The sequence below is a fragment of the Mustelus asterias genome, chromosome 26, assembly GCF_964213995.1.
Source record: "Mustelus asterias chromosome 26, sMusAst1.hap1.1, whole genome shotgun sequence".
In the NCBI taxonomy this organism is placed as follows: Eukaryota; Metazoa; Chordata; class Chondrichthyes; order Carcharhiniformes; family Triakidae; genus Mustelus; species Mustelus asterias.
In genome coordinates this window covers 14,789,290-14,803,846 of record NC_135826.1, presented here as the reverse complement: position 1 = coordinate 14,803,846, position 14,557 = coordinate 14,789,290, and the positions used below count along the sequence as shown (strand labels likewise).

Below are 14,557 nucleotides of genomic sequence, written 5' to 3'. Positions count from 1 at the left end.
AGAAAAATATTCTGAAGGCTAGACTTCTCCATGCCTTCAATCTCAGATAAATCCCAATATTCTTTATATACCTGCAGAATATATTCACAATTTGGAAATTTGCTGTCTCCCAGTGTCATTCTGAAGCAGTCTGAGCATGGGTGCTCCACAGTGCTATCTTTCTTCATGCTTTTGAAAAAATAACCTGCTAAAATGAGTAATTTGAATGTGAATGATGACAAACGTGAACTTGATCCTGTCATTCTTTGTTGTGTAATGTTGGAATTGTAATATGCTGTAACGCCTTCATAGTTCTTTCCAGAACTCAATAGGTTCTTCTCTAGCTTCTTTTCCACATCCCTCCCTCATTTTCAGCATGGCGCCAGCTCTTAATAGGAAAAACATTTTCATGAACAAATGCTGAATTCTGTGATTGCCACAAACCTAAAATACTATGAATGCTTATAACTTTAAGAATCAGTTTTACTCGTTAAACCTGATGCCTACAAAACTGAAAATTTAAATAGGTTGGAATAATGATTAATCTATTGATTCCATATGAGGTTTATAAAGATTTTTGATTGGGATTGAGCTTTTTAGTTAATTTTGGGTAAAGGAGCAATATTGCAAGTTTCTCAGGCTGCTGCAAATTGCTGATGAAGTTGTGTGCTGTGTACACGTCATGTAGTCAGTTAGAAAATAATCACTGGGCCTTAGTAATCTAACATGGTGCTGCCCAAACACTTCCCACACTTTCCCAGTGTGACCCCATTTTAATGCCTCAGACTTCACTCGACCCCAGAGCGGAGGCATTAGTTTTTGTTAGGCCCAAAAATGAAAAAGTAACAAATAAAAGGAACTGCACAGCCCTTTTAATAGTAACTCCAATATGCACTCTATCCAACCACCATCAAATTCTTTGTGGGAAAAGTGGTCATATTGCAAGATTTTGAACAAAATCAAATGATTTTTTGTGATGTCTTACAGACTAGTTCCTGTATTTTGATGTCAATATTCGAATTCTTTAAATCCTTTTCAGATGAAGATAGGTTTTCACCAACCCTGTCGCCAAAAGGCACTCCCAAGAAGCCAAAGGTGGAAGCATTCAAATTAACAGCAGAGCAGAAAAAACTCATAAAAGAAGATGAAGTTAACAAGAAAGTTTGGGATGAAGCACTGCTGTCCCTTAAGGATGGTCCGGTAAGTTGCAAATTTTCCTCTGCCTGGGGCTATTGTATACAGGATGCTAGAGCAGATTTTTAGGTTGAATAGTCATCTGTAAGTACTGGTAGATGTAACATCTTAAATTCCACTAGAATTCATGTACACTATAAGGAAGAAAGGTTTGGGGGATATGATATCGAGATGATCTGTCAATGTTATGAAGATAATTTGAAATTTGTTTCTCCAGAAATTCCTGTCAAAATTGGAGGAAACATTCTTGTGCATTTGTTGCCAGGAGGTAGTATTCCAGCCAATTACAACAGACTGTCAACATAATGTCTGTAAAGTAAGTAAACCAACCTCGCACTGCAAAACTAATCTTAAACCATTTTCACTATACTGGATTATATGTTAATAGTAGAGACCTGCAACACACACATTTGTAACAGCTATGCTGCTTTATATTCAAAATTTCTACTTATTCTTTCACCAAAGACTTTAGCAGGTTTAAAACTTCTCACAGCTTTGTGGCTTTCCCAAGTAAGATGTGTAAATTCTGGGAATCGGACGAGTCAGGTCTTGTGACTGTATGAAAGTCTGATTGGGAACTGTTTCCTTCTGAGTTGAAAAGACAAAAGCTTTCATTTGATGGGCTCAGTTTTACTCCAGAAATGAACATTTTTTTTTCTCCCCCAGGAAAACTGCCTGTTATAGTTTCGTGTACATTATGAAAGCCATTAGCTTCCCAAATACCAATTTTCATGCAATGGTTACAGCACAGAAGCACCATTTGGTCTGTCGCATCCATGTTGCCTTAGCTAAGCCCACTCGCTTGCCTTTCCTTATAACCCTGCAATTTATTTTCGTGTTTCAATTTTTGTAACAACATTACAACAATTCCTTCCTTGAAGTTGGGTTTGTGCAGTGACATCCCCATTGGAGGTAGACTATGTAAGAAACTCAGGGAGGCATCCGCCATTGCCATCATCTTCAACTTTGTCTATAATATCAAAGCTGATGTATTCTTCTAATTCAAGAGAGTTTCCATAAAACTCTTCCATTCCAGTCTAGTGAATCTTCATTTTCAGCATCAAGACTAGCTTTTGGATTAGAAATTATATCAAATAATTGTCCTTACCATTTTGCCTCACTTAAACAAATTCCGTCCATTAGGGGTGGCACAGTGATTAGCACTGCTGCCTCACAGTGCCAGGGACCCGGGTTCAATTCCAGCCTCAGGTCACTGTTTGTGTGGAGTTTGCACATTCTCCCTGTGTCTGGGTGGGTTTCCCCCCCAGGTGCTCCGGTTTCCTCCCACAGTCCAAAGATGTGCGGATTAGGTTGATTGGCCATGCTAAATTGCCCCTTAGTGTCAGGGGAGTAGCAGGGTAAATATGTGGGATAGGGCCTGGGTGGGATTATGGTCGGTACAGACACGATGGGCCAAATGGCCTCCTTCTGCACTGTAGTGATTCTATGATTCCATCCACCCCTCCCACGGTGCCAGCTCTGCACTCCATTATCAGCTCCATCCCATTCTTTCCTTTTGTCCCAAGGAAATTATCTTGAGTCGGGGCAACTGTTGTTGGACTTTTGCTGTTTTTATTTTCTCCATCAATCTGCTGACACCATCACCAACTGTTGGCAGCCACATGTACCTTACCCTTCCCACTCCTCTATGCAGCTCATGTGCTTCTATGTGCCAAGCGCCACCAACAGACACATGCCTTAAACTGATCAGTCCAGACAGACAACTGAATATTCCATATTTGGTTTCTGGAGACCTTGAACTTGCAGATACTCATATATTGTCTTACTGTCACAAGTGACATTGAGCTGTATTTTTGTGCAAAGTTGCTTTCCAAAATTGGGGTGCTGTGAACTGCTTAGAACTTCAACTGAAACCGGATAGTGCAATGAAATGAGTTCAGTGTGAGCAGTTGAGCTATAAGTGTAGAAGTAACTCAGTTGGCCAAATAGTACACAGCTGAGTATACTGTGAAAGGAAGGCCCAAATTTGAGTTGCAGCTGGAGTATTGAAAGCATAACAGTCTGCCTTGTGGAGAGCAATTATAGAAGTGTTTCATAGAATCCCTACAGTGCAGAAGGAGGCCATTCGGCCCATCAAGTCTGCACCAACCACAATCCCACCCAGGCCCTATCCCCATAACCCCATGTATTTACACCAATTATGGTGCAGGGATGCATTTGGTTTTGCACTGGTAACTGCACTTGGTTATCAGATGGGGGTTCGAATGGGCTTAGCTGCCAATAGCCTACTGCAGAATACCATAGTATATAGTGTATCCTGTTATCATATTCCTGACATTTCAGAGCTATTTTCCAAACCTCCCATTTACTTCTCTGCTGAACTTGAGCCAGTGGTGAGATCCTGGGATGTAACCGGTGATGTGGCATTTGTTGCAGGGGCTGAAGATCTTTAGTTGGAGGCAGTTGTAACTGTCTACATGATGTTTTACAGTTAGTGTGAAAACAGAGGTCTTCATGTTTGAAAAGATGTGGAAAGTTGGGTACCTTTCTGTGTATAGCAGCTGAGTCCATTCTTGCCATGGTGATAATGCTGAGGGGATGCATGTAGTTTGAGGGGCAAGAGGGAGCCAAGGTAGAATTATGGGGTAACAAGGATGGGAGAAGAAACTGCTGCTGGAGATCTGTATGTACACCAACTCAATCTCACCGTCATATCTCTTGGTTTCTTCCACTTGCCCTGTTGTCTCCCCACTCATCTAACATTCAGTCCTGGCTGAGCAAAAAAATTCTAGCTCTAGTGGGAAGCTTTTTCTTCTTGGGTTCGCATTAAGATTATTTCTTGCATTTTCGGGCTGTATAATGTCTAGCAACCAGTTAGATTTCACCTAAGTAAATCTTGATCTTTATAGAATATTAAACCTCCTTTATTTACTTGGAGTTAGTTGTTAGAATCCATTAGGGATTTGGTTGACAATGATTTGCAACTACAGTTTGCTTATGGATTCTTTCTTTTCCCCCCAGAGCTGCTTACAACGTTCCTTCAAGGCTGATGTGTATACCTGTCCTGCTTGCCGCTATGATATTGGCAAAAACTGCAGTATGACAGTCAACAAATGTCTGCAGACTCTTCTAACCCAACTATTTCCAGGATATGGTAATGGACGGTGATGCCTTCATCTTAAGATTATTTCTTGCTTCTTGGTTGCTGACTTTTCTTTTTAAGAGCATGGGCATTCTGGCCTGTGTAACTTGACTGGAGGGCAAATTGACTAATGAATCCAGGGTAGCTGACTTCCCATTCCCCAATCTTTCTGTGTAGCACGTATGAACTTCAAAATCTTTGTGCTTATTTTGTTTTGTTTTTAGTCTAGGAGCTTGTCTAGATGTGCAGACCAATGTTATTGGTGTAACACTGCGGGGAAAAAAATTAAAAAAAAATACTACCTCAAAGTGGGGATAATTTTCTGGGATTTTCTTTGGCCAGTGTAGGTTCAGCTGAACACTGCCTGTCTAGTCAGCCTTGATTCTCTTTGCTTGTTAAATTAAGCCATCACATAAGTGCCTTGGTCTTGTTGAAGGCTGGGCTGTGAGCGACTTCCTAGCACTGATTGTTTTTTAAACTGCAAATAGCACATTGGTTGACAAACTTAGCTGTGCAGATCGATTTATCAGTTATTTTAACAGGGAATATGCAGGTTTTTTGATGCTGTTATTTTTTATAGAACAATAACCTCTTATTTGTGATTTGTAATTCAGAAATGTACACATTTTTCCTCATTTATTGATGCTTATTGAACTGTTATTGGTCTTTTCCTACCCTGGTTAACTGTGAAAAGCAATCCTTTATTAATTGAAATTGCGAAAGGGGATGTAACCTGGGTAAAAGGGGACCTGCAATCTACATGTTTGTACTTGTAAATTAACTTTTCACACAGGCACCCTCTTTCTCTAATGGCAATACCAAAGGATGCAGTATGGTACCTCAACATTGCATGGACATCATTGCATACATCAGATTTAGGCTTTTATGGAGTTAGACTGGACATAATCTAATTTGTTTAATTCCTTTTATAAAATATTCTTTAAGGGTGCTAGGCTGTGGAACTTTGTGAATTTCCATGGAAATGTTCCACTTGGTATATGCTGTGTCTATATGCTGCCTTAAAATAAAGTTTCTTGCTTTTCACTTGTGACTTTTATTTTGTGTGAGAGTCCCTGAAGTGTCCATTTTGTAGCTAGTATCAAATATATATATTATATATTTCAACTTGGATGTAGTGTTTTGTAATCTTCATTTTAAAATGTAATATATTGGTTGTTGCAGTTTATGTTGGACATTTAAGCTATCATTATCTTCTGACTGGATATCTAAATCTATACAATATAAAAATGGCATTTCCTCTTTTGAGGCCACTCTGGATGGAAGAGGACACATTGTCTTCGGAGCCATTCTTGGGTCATGCACAAGTGTTGCCAGGATAAGATGTGCGTTGTCTCAATTGCAGTACATGTCATCTGCTTCATACTGCAGTAGAGATTGGATCTTGCTGGGACCATTACAAATCTATACTGCATTTTACCACAATATGTTTGCTGGTGCACCATGTGCTGAGTTTCTCATAAAATATCAAACAGACTTGCTCTCTATTTAAACTATGGAAAGAAAGTATACTCTATTTTGGCTGAACAATTTTTTTTACTATGACTGTCATTCACTACTTCCAACCTGCTGCCACCTGATGGCAAAGTTACATGTTCAAGCATAAATTGAGACTAGATGGTAGCTTTGACTTTGAAAGGTATCTTGACCAAGTCTCATGTTAGCCTCATCCTGATTGCATAGCCTCGGGTGAATATTGTATAGCATTTGGCATCCTGCCATTTATTTTGTTCCATCCCATGATCCAAAAAGCTATTATAGTGGATCAGTTGGCACTCTGGCTAACAAAAGACATAGAATTGAGGTAATAACATAAGTGTGGTTTCCCCAATCTCACTACTCATTGGTTCAAAGTTAAACAGATACCATTCTTTCGGTGTCTGTTGGAACAGGTACTATAGATTGACTTTTTTGTCACAGACATCTTTAATAGAATAAGACATTTTGAGATGTTTTGTATCAAACTGCTGCTTTCAATTGCGGAGATGCAACAAATGGGTTAAGGATGCCACTCAAAATTCGCTCTAGTTGAACAGATTGTGAATATTTCTCTGTTCCTTTCTGGGTTGAGTGCTGTAACTTGCCGTTTCAACAGGTCCTACTGAACTCAGTTAATCCCACATTAAGTGGAAAGTTGGAACTGATTGTGATTTCTATGGTGACAGAAGGACCATACCCAGAGAACTCATGGAGCGAAACGCAAGCATCATTATCACTCCAAACAGTATTGAATACAATATCAAATATACTGAATGACAACATTTGGACTCAACAGAGTGCCTCATGAAACACAAAGTTAGCGTGCAGGTACAGTAAGGAATTAGGAAGGCAAATGTAACATTGGCCTCTATTACAATGGCGATGGACTATAAAGGTAGGGAATTTTGCTGCATTGAGACCATATCTTGAGTATGGTGTATGCATTTGGACTCATTTATTGGTCTCCTCATTTATGGAAGAATATACTTGGATGGCATTTAACGAGGGTCAATTAAGTTAGTGGGGAAAGGTTGAGCAGGATGAGCCTATTGGAGTTTAGAAAAATTAGGTAATCTTACTGAGACAGGATTCTGAGGGGCATTAGCGGTATGGATGGAGTGGCTTCCTGTATTGCTATTCTCCCACCTGTCACTGGTTGAATACAAGGCTCCTGTAAGGGTCCCAGTTGGGAAGGCTGTCCACAAGGCTTCCTGCCTTGGATTTATTTGATGACGGCAACATGGTCCCCATTCAGCACACTTTTGCCCTATTAATTGCCACTGCCTCCAAGCTCGTGGGGGATTGTGAATTTAATTCCACCAGATGTTTCCCCTTGTGGGGAAATTTAGAATTAGAGTGCATTGTTTCAGAATAAAGAATCATAGAATCTCTGCAGAATGAGGCCATTTGGCCTATCGAGTCTGCACCGACCACAATCCCACCCAGGCCCTATCCCTATAACCCTACTTTTTTTACTCTACTAACCCCATCAACCGAACCCACACATCTTTGGACTGTGGGAGGAAACCAGAGAACCTGGAGGAAACCCACAGACACTGGGAGAATGTGCAAACTCCACACAGTGACCCAAGCCGGGAATTGAACCCGAGTCCCTGGCACTGGGGCAGCAGTGCTAATTACTGTGCCACTCTACTGCCCAAATCTGCAATTTAAGATTGAAGAATTTCTCCTGAAGGTCATAATCTTTGGAATTCTGTCCCAGAGAGTTGTGGAAGCTGGGTTATTGAATATATTCAAGGCTGAGAGACAGATTCTTGAATTAAAGGGGAGTTGAGGGTTTTGGGTAGCAGCGAGGAATGTGGAGTTGAGGCCAGGATCAGATCAAACATGAGTAAACTTGAGGGGCGAATGGCCTCCTAGTTCTGATAAATGGTTTCACCTGTTTTGAAAGATTGTAGTCATGTGATATCTGTTGCAAGATTTTACACTTGAAATTATTTCATAAAACTTGGGAATTAAAAAAAAAGCATTATAGTGCCTTTGTCAATCCACGGACTTCAAAGTGCTTTTCGAGCATTGGTCTACTTTTTATATGAAGCTTGGTCATTATAATGTAGAAAATACTGTAACCACTGTGTCTACAAGATCCCACAAAGGGTTTTAAATTTTTATTTTATTCGTGTCACAAGTAGGCTTACATTAACACTGCAATGAAGTTACTGTGAAAACCCCCTAGTTGCCACACTCCGGCACCTGTTTGCTAAATTCTCCTTCAGTGTATGCATAGTCAATGCACCTAACCAGCACATCTTTTGGACTGTGGGAGAAAACCGGAGCACCCAGAGGAAACCCACACCGATGTGGGGAGAACATGCAGATTACACACAGTGACCCAAGCTGGGAATTGAACCCTGGAGCTGAGGCAGCAGTGCTAGCCACTGTGCCACCGTGCTGCCTGAAAGAGAGCTGATAATGGCAAGAAAATATTTGTGATGTTAGCCATGGGATAAATATCGGTCAGGACAACAACTTTGCATTCATTTAGCACCCTAATTTACTAAAATATGCCAAGGTGGTTCACAGCAAATTACCCAAAAAACATTTGAGATCAAGCCACATCAGCAGATATTAGGATAGATGGGTGCTTGGTTAAAGAGGTAGGTTTTTAAAGAACATCTTAAAGGATGAGGAGCAGAGTGGTTTACAGAAGAATTCAAGAGTTTAGGTCCTAGGCTGCTGAATGCACATTCACCAGTGATGTAATGAAGGAATCTGGAAGAGTACAGAAATGGATTATAGGGCTGCAGGAGCGGTTAAAGGCAGCAAGGGATGAAGTTATGGGGGAAATATGATAAATTTATACAATGGTTAAAACACAAGGAAGTTATTCAACATATGTCTGTAAAAACTCTCTGCAAGAGCAACTCTGTTAATCTCCTTTTCCCTTTATCTGAATTTTGCCAAATTTTCAAGATACTTATTCAATTCCCTTTTAAAAGCCACAACAATCTGTTTTCACCAAGCTCTCAAGCAGTGCATTCCAGATCCTAACTCCTTGCAGCATAAAAAGGTTTTTCTCATGGTTACATTGATTCTTTTGCCATTCACCTTGCATCGGTGTCTTTGGTTCTTGCCCCATCCCCAATGAGGATAGTTCACACCTCCACCCCCCCCCCCAACCCCGCAATCTACCCTGTCAAGACCACTCATGATTTTTGAACACTATCAAATCTCTCAATCTCTTGTTTAAGGAGAACACCATCATCTCCAATCTATCAACATAATTGTAGTCCCTCACTTCAACCTGTGTCCTCTCTCAAGCCCTTCACATTATTTCTAAAGTGCCATACCTAGAACCGGACCCAATCGTCCCAGTAGAGCAGTGGTTCCCAAACTTTTCTCACTGGGCCGCACTTTCGGAATAAAAACTTGCTCGCGCCACACCAAATTTTTTATTGATAAGAAATACATTCAAAAACAAATAAAAACAAATAAAACTCCTAGCAGTGCTTGATTCATAACATAGAACACAACTACTTTATAACATGATCATGGGACATCCAGAAAATATAAAACAATGCTTGTTTTAAACCATGTTTAAATGTTTCTTTGATTGTCCTTGAATCTTCCCGCCACACTTGCCATCCTCTCTCGCCGCACCAGTGTGGCGCGCCGCACCCTTTGGGAACCACTGCAGTAGAGGCTGAAACAATTTTGAATAATGTTTCAGTATAATTGCTTTGGCACTGTGCTTCAATTTATAAAGTCCAGGATCCAAATGCCTTTTAATCACCTCAACCTGCCCTGCCATCTTCCGACTTTTAGAATATTTGAAAATGGAGGCATTGATGGACAGGAAGTCTGTGTAAATTTGTGAGAAAAAGAGATGGGGTGAACTGGACTTGGTGCAATTTAGGATGTTTGTAGTAAAATTTGGGATAATCTAATGAATAGGGTGCAAGGTGGAGGTTGGCCAGGAGAGCATTGGAATAGTCAAGTCTAGAGGGTTTCAGCAGCAATTGAACGCAGGTTGGGGCAGAGATTACATAATGGTTACAGCACAGAAGGAAGCCATTTGGCCTATCTTGTGCTGGTTCTCTGAAGGAACAATTTACTGAGTGCCACTCCCCTGCCTTCTCCCTGTCTACTTGCACATTTACTTTTCAGATAATCCAACTGGGACAATGAATTCCAGATCTTAGCCACTCACTGCAAGAAAAGCTTTTTTCCATGACTGAAGTTCCTCATCCCGGAATCATTCTTGTGATTTTTTTAATGATGCACTCTTTTGTCATGTTTTTACATCTTCCTTGAAGTGTGCTGTCCAGAACTACATGCAGTACTCCAGGTTGAATCAGTGTTTTGTACAGGTTTAACATAACTTACTGTTGTGCTCTGTCCCCATTGATAAAACCTGGATACTGCATGCTTTATTAACTGTTATCTCAACTTATCCCACCATCATCAATGATTTATGTATATATTTTTGATTTGATTTTATGTATATATACACCCAGTATTCTCTGCTTCTGCACCTCCTTTAGAATTATACCCTTTATATCACCATGTCACTTCACACTTCTGCAATAAATTTCATCTGCCGCATCTCCCCACAGATACTGTCAGACCTGCTGAGAATTTCCAGCATTTTCTGTTTTTGTTTCAGATTCCAGCATCCGCAGTATTTTGCTTTTATCACAGATTTGGGAAAATTGTGTTCAACTAATTATGTTTGAGTTTTTTTGAGGTAAGTGGGTTGACGAGGGTATGCTGTTGATGGGCGTAAATGGACTTCCAAAAGGCAATTTATCAAGTTCCACACAACAGACTTGAGAGCAAAGTTAGAGCTCATGGAATAAAAGGGACAGGAGCAATGTGGATACAAAATTACCTAAGTGTCAAAAGAGTCCAGAAGTCAGCATAGCGACAGCAACAGCACCCATGCAGGGCTATGCCTTAGAGATGTATATAGTTATGAGTTCTTAATAAACACAATATACAACCATACAAGGCTCTAGTAACGGTGGCACAGTGGCTGGCACTGCTTCCTCACAGCGTCAGGGACCCGTTCGATTCCTGGCTTTGGTCACTGTGTGGAGTCTGCATGTTCTTCCCATATCTGCGTGGGTTTCTGCCAGGTGCCCTGGTTTCCTCCCACAGTCTGAAAGACATGCTGGTTAGAATTCGAATCACAGAATCCATACCATGCAGAAGGAGACCATTCAACCCCCTTAACCCCACATATTTAACCTGCTAATCCCCATGAATCTAGGGCGAATTGAGTATAGCCAATCAACCTAACCTGCACATCTTTGCAGTGTGGGAGGAAACCAGAGCACCCAGAGGAAATCCATGCAGACACAGGGAGAATGCACAAACTCCACACCGACAGTGACCTGAGCCGGGAATTGAACCCAGGTCCCTGCAGCTGTGAGACAGCAGTGCTAAACCACTGCCATCTTGCCACCAGGCTAAATTCTTCCTCAGTGTACCTGAACAGGCGGTGGAGTGGTGATTAGGGGATTTTCACAGTAACTTAATTGCAGTGTTAATGTAAGCCTACTTGTGACACAAATAAATAAACTTTCAAGACTTCTGAATGTGGCAGTGAAGGATGGACCCCAAAAGCATGAAAAAGGAAAGAACCTGCTGTCTGGCTTGCAGGAATTGTGCCTAAATCGAAGACACAGCTGGAGCTCATCTAGAAAAGTTCCAAAGCCAGACCTGATCAGTTGTAGAGCCCGACAGAGTTATGCACTTAGCCAGATCACAAACGGTTCAAAAAATCTTTGACGAATATTTTAAAGACCCAGTTGTGAAGGGCACAGGCCTTAAAAAGGTCTAGAACATCCCCTATAAAACACCAAAGGGGCAAAGAGTCCCCTGGGGCAGGGAGACCCCCACGGGCCGAGGGAGACGGGAGACCCATGGGCTGAGGGAGATGGGAGATCCCGGGCCAAGGGAACGAGTAGATCCTAGGCTGAGGGAGACAATATCTAAGTGAAGCGTAAGAAGGTTGCAGGCTGTGTAAGGGTAATGAAGCACACAGGCCAAAGGTTTAGTCCAGAGGAAAGAAGAGAATGAGAAGCAACCGAAAGGCTTAACAATAGAGTGTTTTTGAAAATGCTGACACAGTACCTGAACTCCAACTGCAGGTGGCAATGTGGAGGGAGCAGATGGCTATAAATGAAGGAAAATTGTCTGATGTAACCCAAAAAGAAACAGCCTGCAAAAAGAAAATTAAGCTATTCCACAAGAAAATGTTCAAAGCAATGCTGAGTTGGAAAAACTCAACCAGAAGTACAACCAGGCACAATAGCAGGCAGAAGAGGTACTGGGAGAAGTAGCTGCCCAAAATACTCTTTGAATAGTCAATATGTGGCCCTGGAAAAACATGAGGACCAAAAAATGTTGAATACTACTGCAGAAGAAACTTCATTGGAATGATCAGTAGCGACATACTGAAGAGCATTCTGATTGTCCTTCAAGATTAAATGCAAATTGGCTGATTGGAAAACAGCTACTGTTACGCCGCTGTTTAAAAAAGGAAGTAGACAAAAGGCGGGTAACTACAGGTCGGTTAGTTTAACGTCTGTAGTTGGGAAGATGCTGGAGTCCATCATTAAAGAGGAAATAGCAGAGCACCTGGATAAGAATGGTTTGATCAAGCAGACGCAGCATGGATTCATGAAGGGAAAGTCGTGTTTGACGAATTTACTGGATTTTTATGAAGATGTGACTAGTGCGGTTGACAGAGGGGAACCTGTGGATGTGGTGTTTTTAGATTTCCAGAAGGCATTTGATAAGATGCCTCACAAAAGGTGGCTGCAGAAGATTGGGGTACACGGAGTTGCGGGTAAGGTGTTGGCGTGGATTGGGGATTGGCTATCTAACAGTAAGCAGAGAGTTGGAATAAATGGGTGCTTTTCTGGTTGGCAGTTGGTGACCAGTGGCGTGCCGCAGGGATTGGTGCTGGGGCCTCAACTGTTTACCATTTACATAGATGATCTGGAGGAGGGGCCTGAGTGTAGGGTATCAAAGTTTCCATCTTGGCAGATGGAATATAACGTTGGGTTTCCTCCCACAGTCCAAAGATGTGCGGGTTAGGTTGATTGGCCAGGTTAAAAATTGCCCCTTAGAGTCCTGGGCTGCGTAGGTTAGAGGGATTAGTGGGTAAATATGTGGGGGTAGGGCCTGGGTGGGATTGTGGTCGGTGCAGACTCGATGGGCCGAATGGCCTCCTTCTGCACTGTAGGGTTTCTATTCTATGATAATGACACGAAGATGAGTGGGAAAGCGAATTGCGTGGAGGATGCGGAAAGTCTGCAGAGAGATTTGGGTAGGCTGAGCGAGTGGGCGAGGATCTGGCAGATGGAATATAACGTTGGTAAATGTGAGGTTATCCACTTCGGAAGAATTGGAATATTATTTAAATGGAGAAAAATTGCATCGTGCTACTGTGCAGAGGGACCCGGGGGTCCTTGTGCACGAATCGCAAAAACTCAGTCTGCAGGTGCAGCAGGTGATCAAGAAGGCGAATGGAATGTTGGCCTTTATCGCGAGGGGGATAGAATATAAAAGCAGGGAGGTCTTGCTGCAACTGTACAAGGCACTGGTGAGGCCGCAACTGGAGTACTGTGTGCAGTTTTGGTCCCCTTATTTGCGAAAGGATATAATGGCCTTGAAGGGAGTACAGAGAAGGTTCACCAGGTTGATACCGGAGATGAGGGGTGTAGCTTATGAGGAGAGACTGAGCAGATTGGGTTTGTATTCATTGGAGTTTAGAAGGCTGAGGGGGGATCTTATAGAGACATATAAGATAATGAAGGGGCTGGATAGGATAGAGGTAGAGAGATTCTTTCCACTTAGAAGGGAAACAGAACTAGAGGGCACAGCCTCAAAATAAGTGGGGGCCGGTTCAGAACAGAGTTGAGGGGGAACTTCTTCTCTCAGAGGGTAGTGAATCTCTGGAATTCTCTGCCCATTGAAGTGGTGGAGGCTTCCTCATTGAATATGTTTAAATCACGGGTAGATAGATTTCTGATCGACAAGGGAATTAAGGGATATGGGGAGCAGGCGGGTAAGTGGAACTGATTCGCCTCCGATCAGCCATGATCTTGTTGAATGGCGGGGCAGGCCCGAGGCGCGAGATGGCCTCACCCTTCAGCAGCATGTTGAAGTGAAGACTGCCTTGAACAGCAGAATGGAGGAACAGCAGAAAAAAGATCAAGGAGACTTTTGAAATACAAGAAAACTCAAGACAAAGTAATTGAGCTCTGCAAAGGAAAGGAAAACCAGTTGAAGGATTTTCACATGCTTCAGGATTCCTCATATCACAGTTTGTTCCTCTGGAAAATTACGAAAAGAAACAAAATGAATTTAATGTTACTCTGAATGAACTGAAGAACCAGTTGTTAGAGAAGACTCAGAAAGGTTCAATATTCCTGGAGGAAGCCAAAAGGTACAAGAAAGAGATTGAAAAGATAAAGAACCAGCTGGATGGAAAATAGGAATCGTTGAAAGGAAAAACTATACAGCTTTCCAAGCTGTGAGCGGATACTAAAGCATGATTACAGAACTGAAACAATTTAAGTCTTCGTCGAAGATAGACCTGGTCAACAATGAAACCAAAACAAAGGACAAAGACAAACCTTTACTGCAGGTGGAGAAAGAAGCCATAAATAAAATCGGAAAATGCGAATCCGTGCTGAAGTTCAAGGAACTAGAAGAAAACGCACTGGATGTCTTAAACTTACTGAGAACCATTGAGTTGTTGAAAAATGAAATGGCTGAAATGAAAATCAAGCACCTCGGATGTTAAGA

The 14,557-nt window shown here is 41.7% G+C and overlaps 1 protein-coding gene across 1 annotated transcript in view; it reads left to right on the top strand.

Moving 5' to 3' along the window:
* The window catches only part of uhrf1 (ubiquitin-like with PHD and ring finger domains 1), a 40,094-nt gene extending 34,689 nt beyond the window's left edge, over positions 1–5,405 (top strand). The window contains exons 14-16 of the mRNA XM_078198757.1: positions 1,019–1,179; positions 1,391–1,489; positions 4,156–5,405. Coding sequence (XP_078054883.1) covers positions 1,019–1,179; positions 1,391–1,489; positions 4,156–4,302 — 407 coding nt within the window. The 3' untranslated portion in view covers positions 4,303–5,405. The remainder of the gene's footprint in view (positions 1–1,018; positions 1,180–1,390; positions 1,490–4,155) is intronic.
* The last annotated feature ends 9,152 nt before the right edge of the window (positions 5,406–14,557 follow it).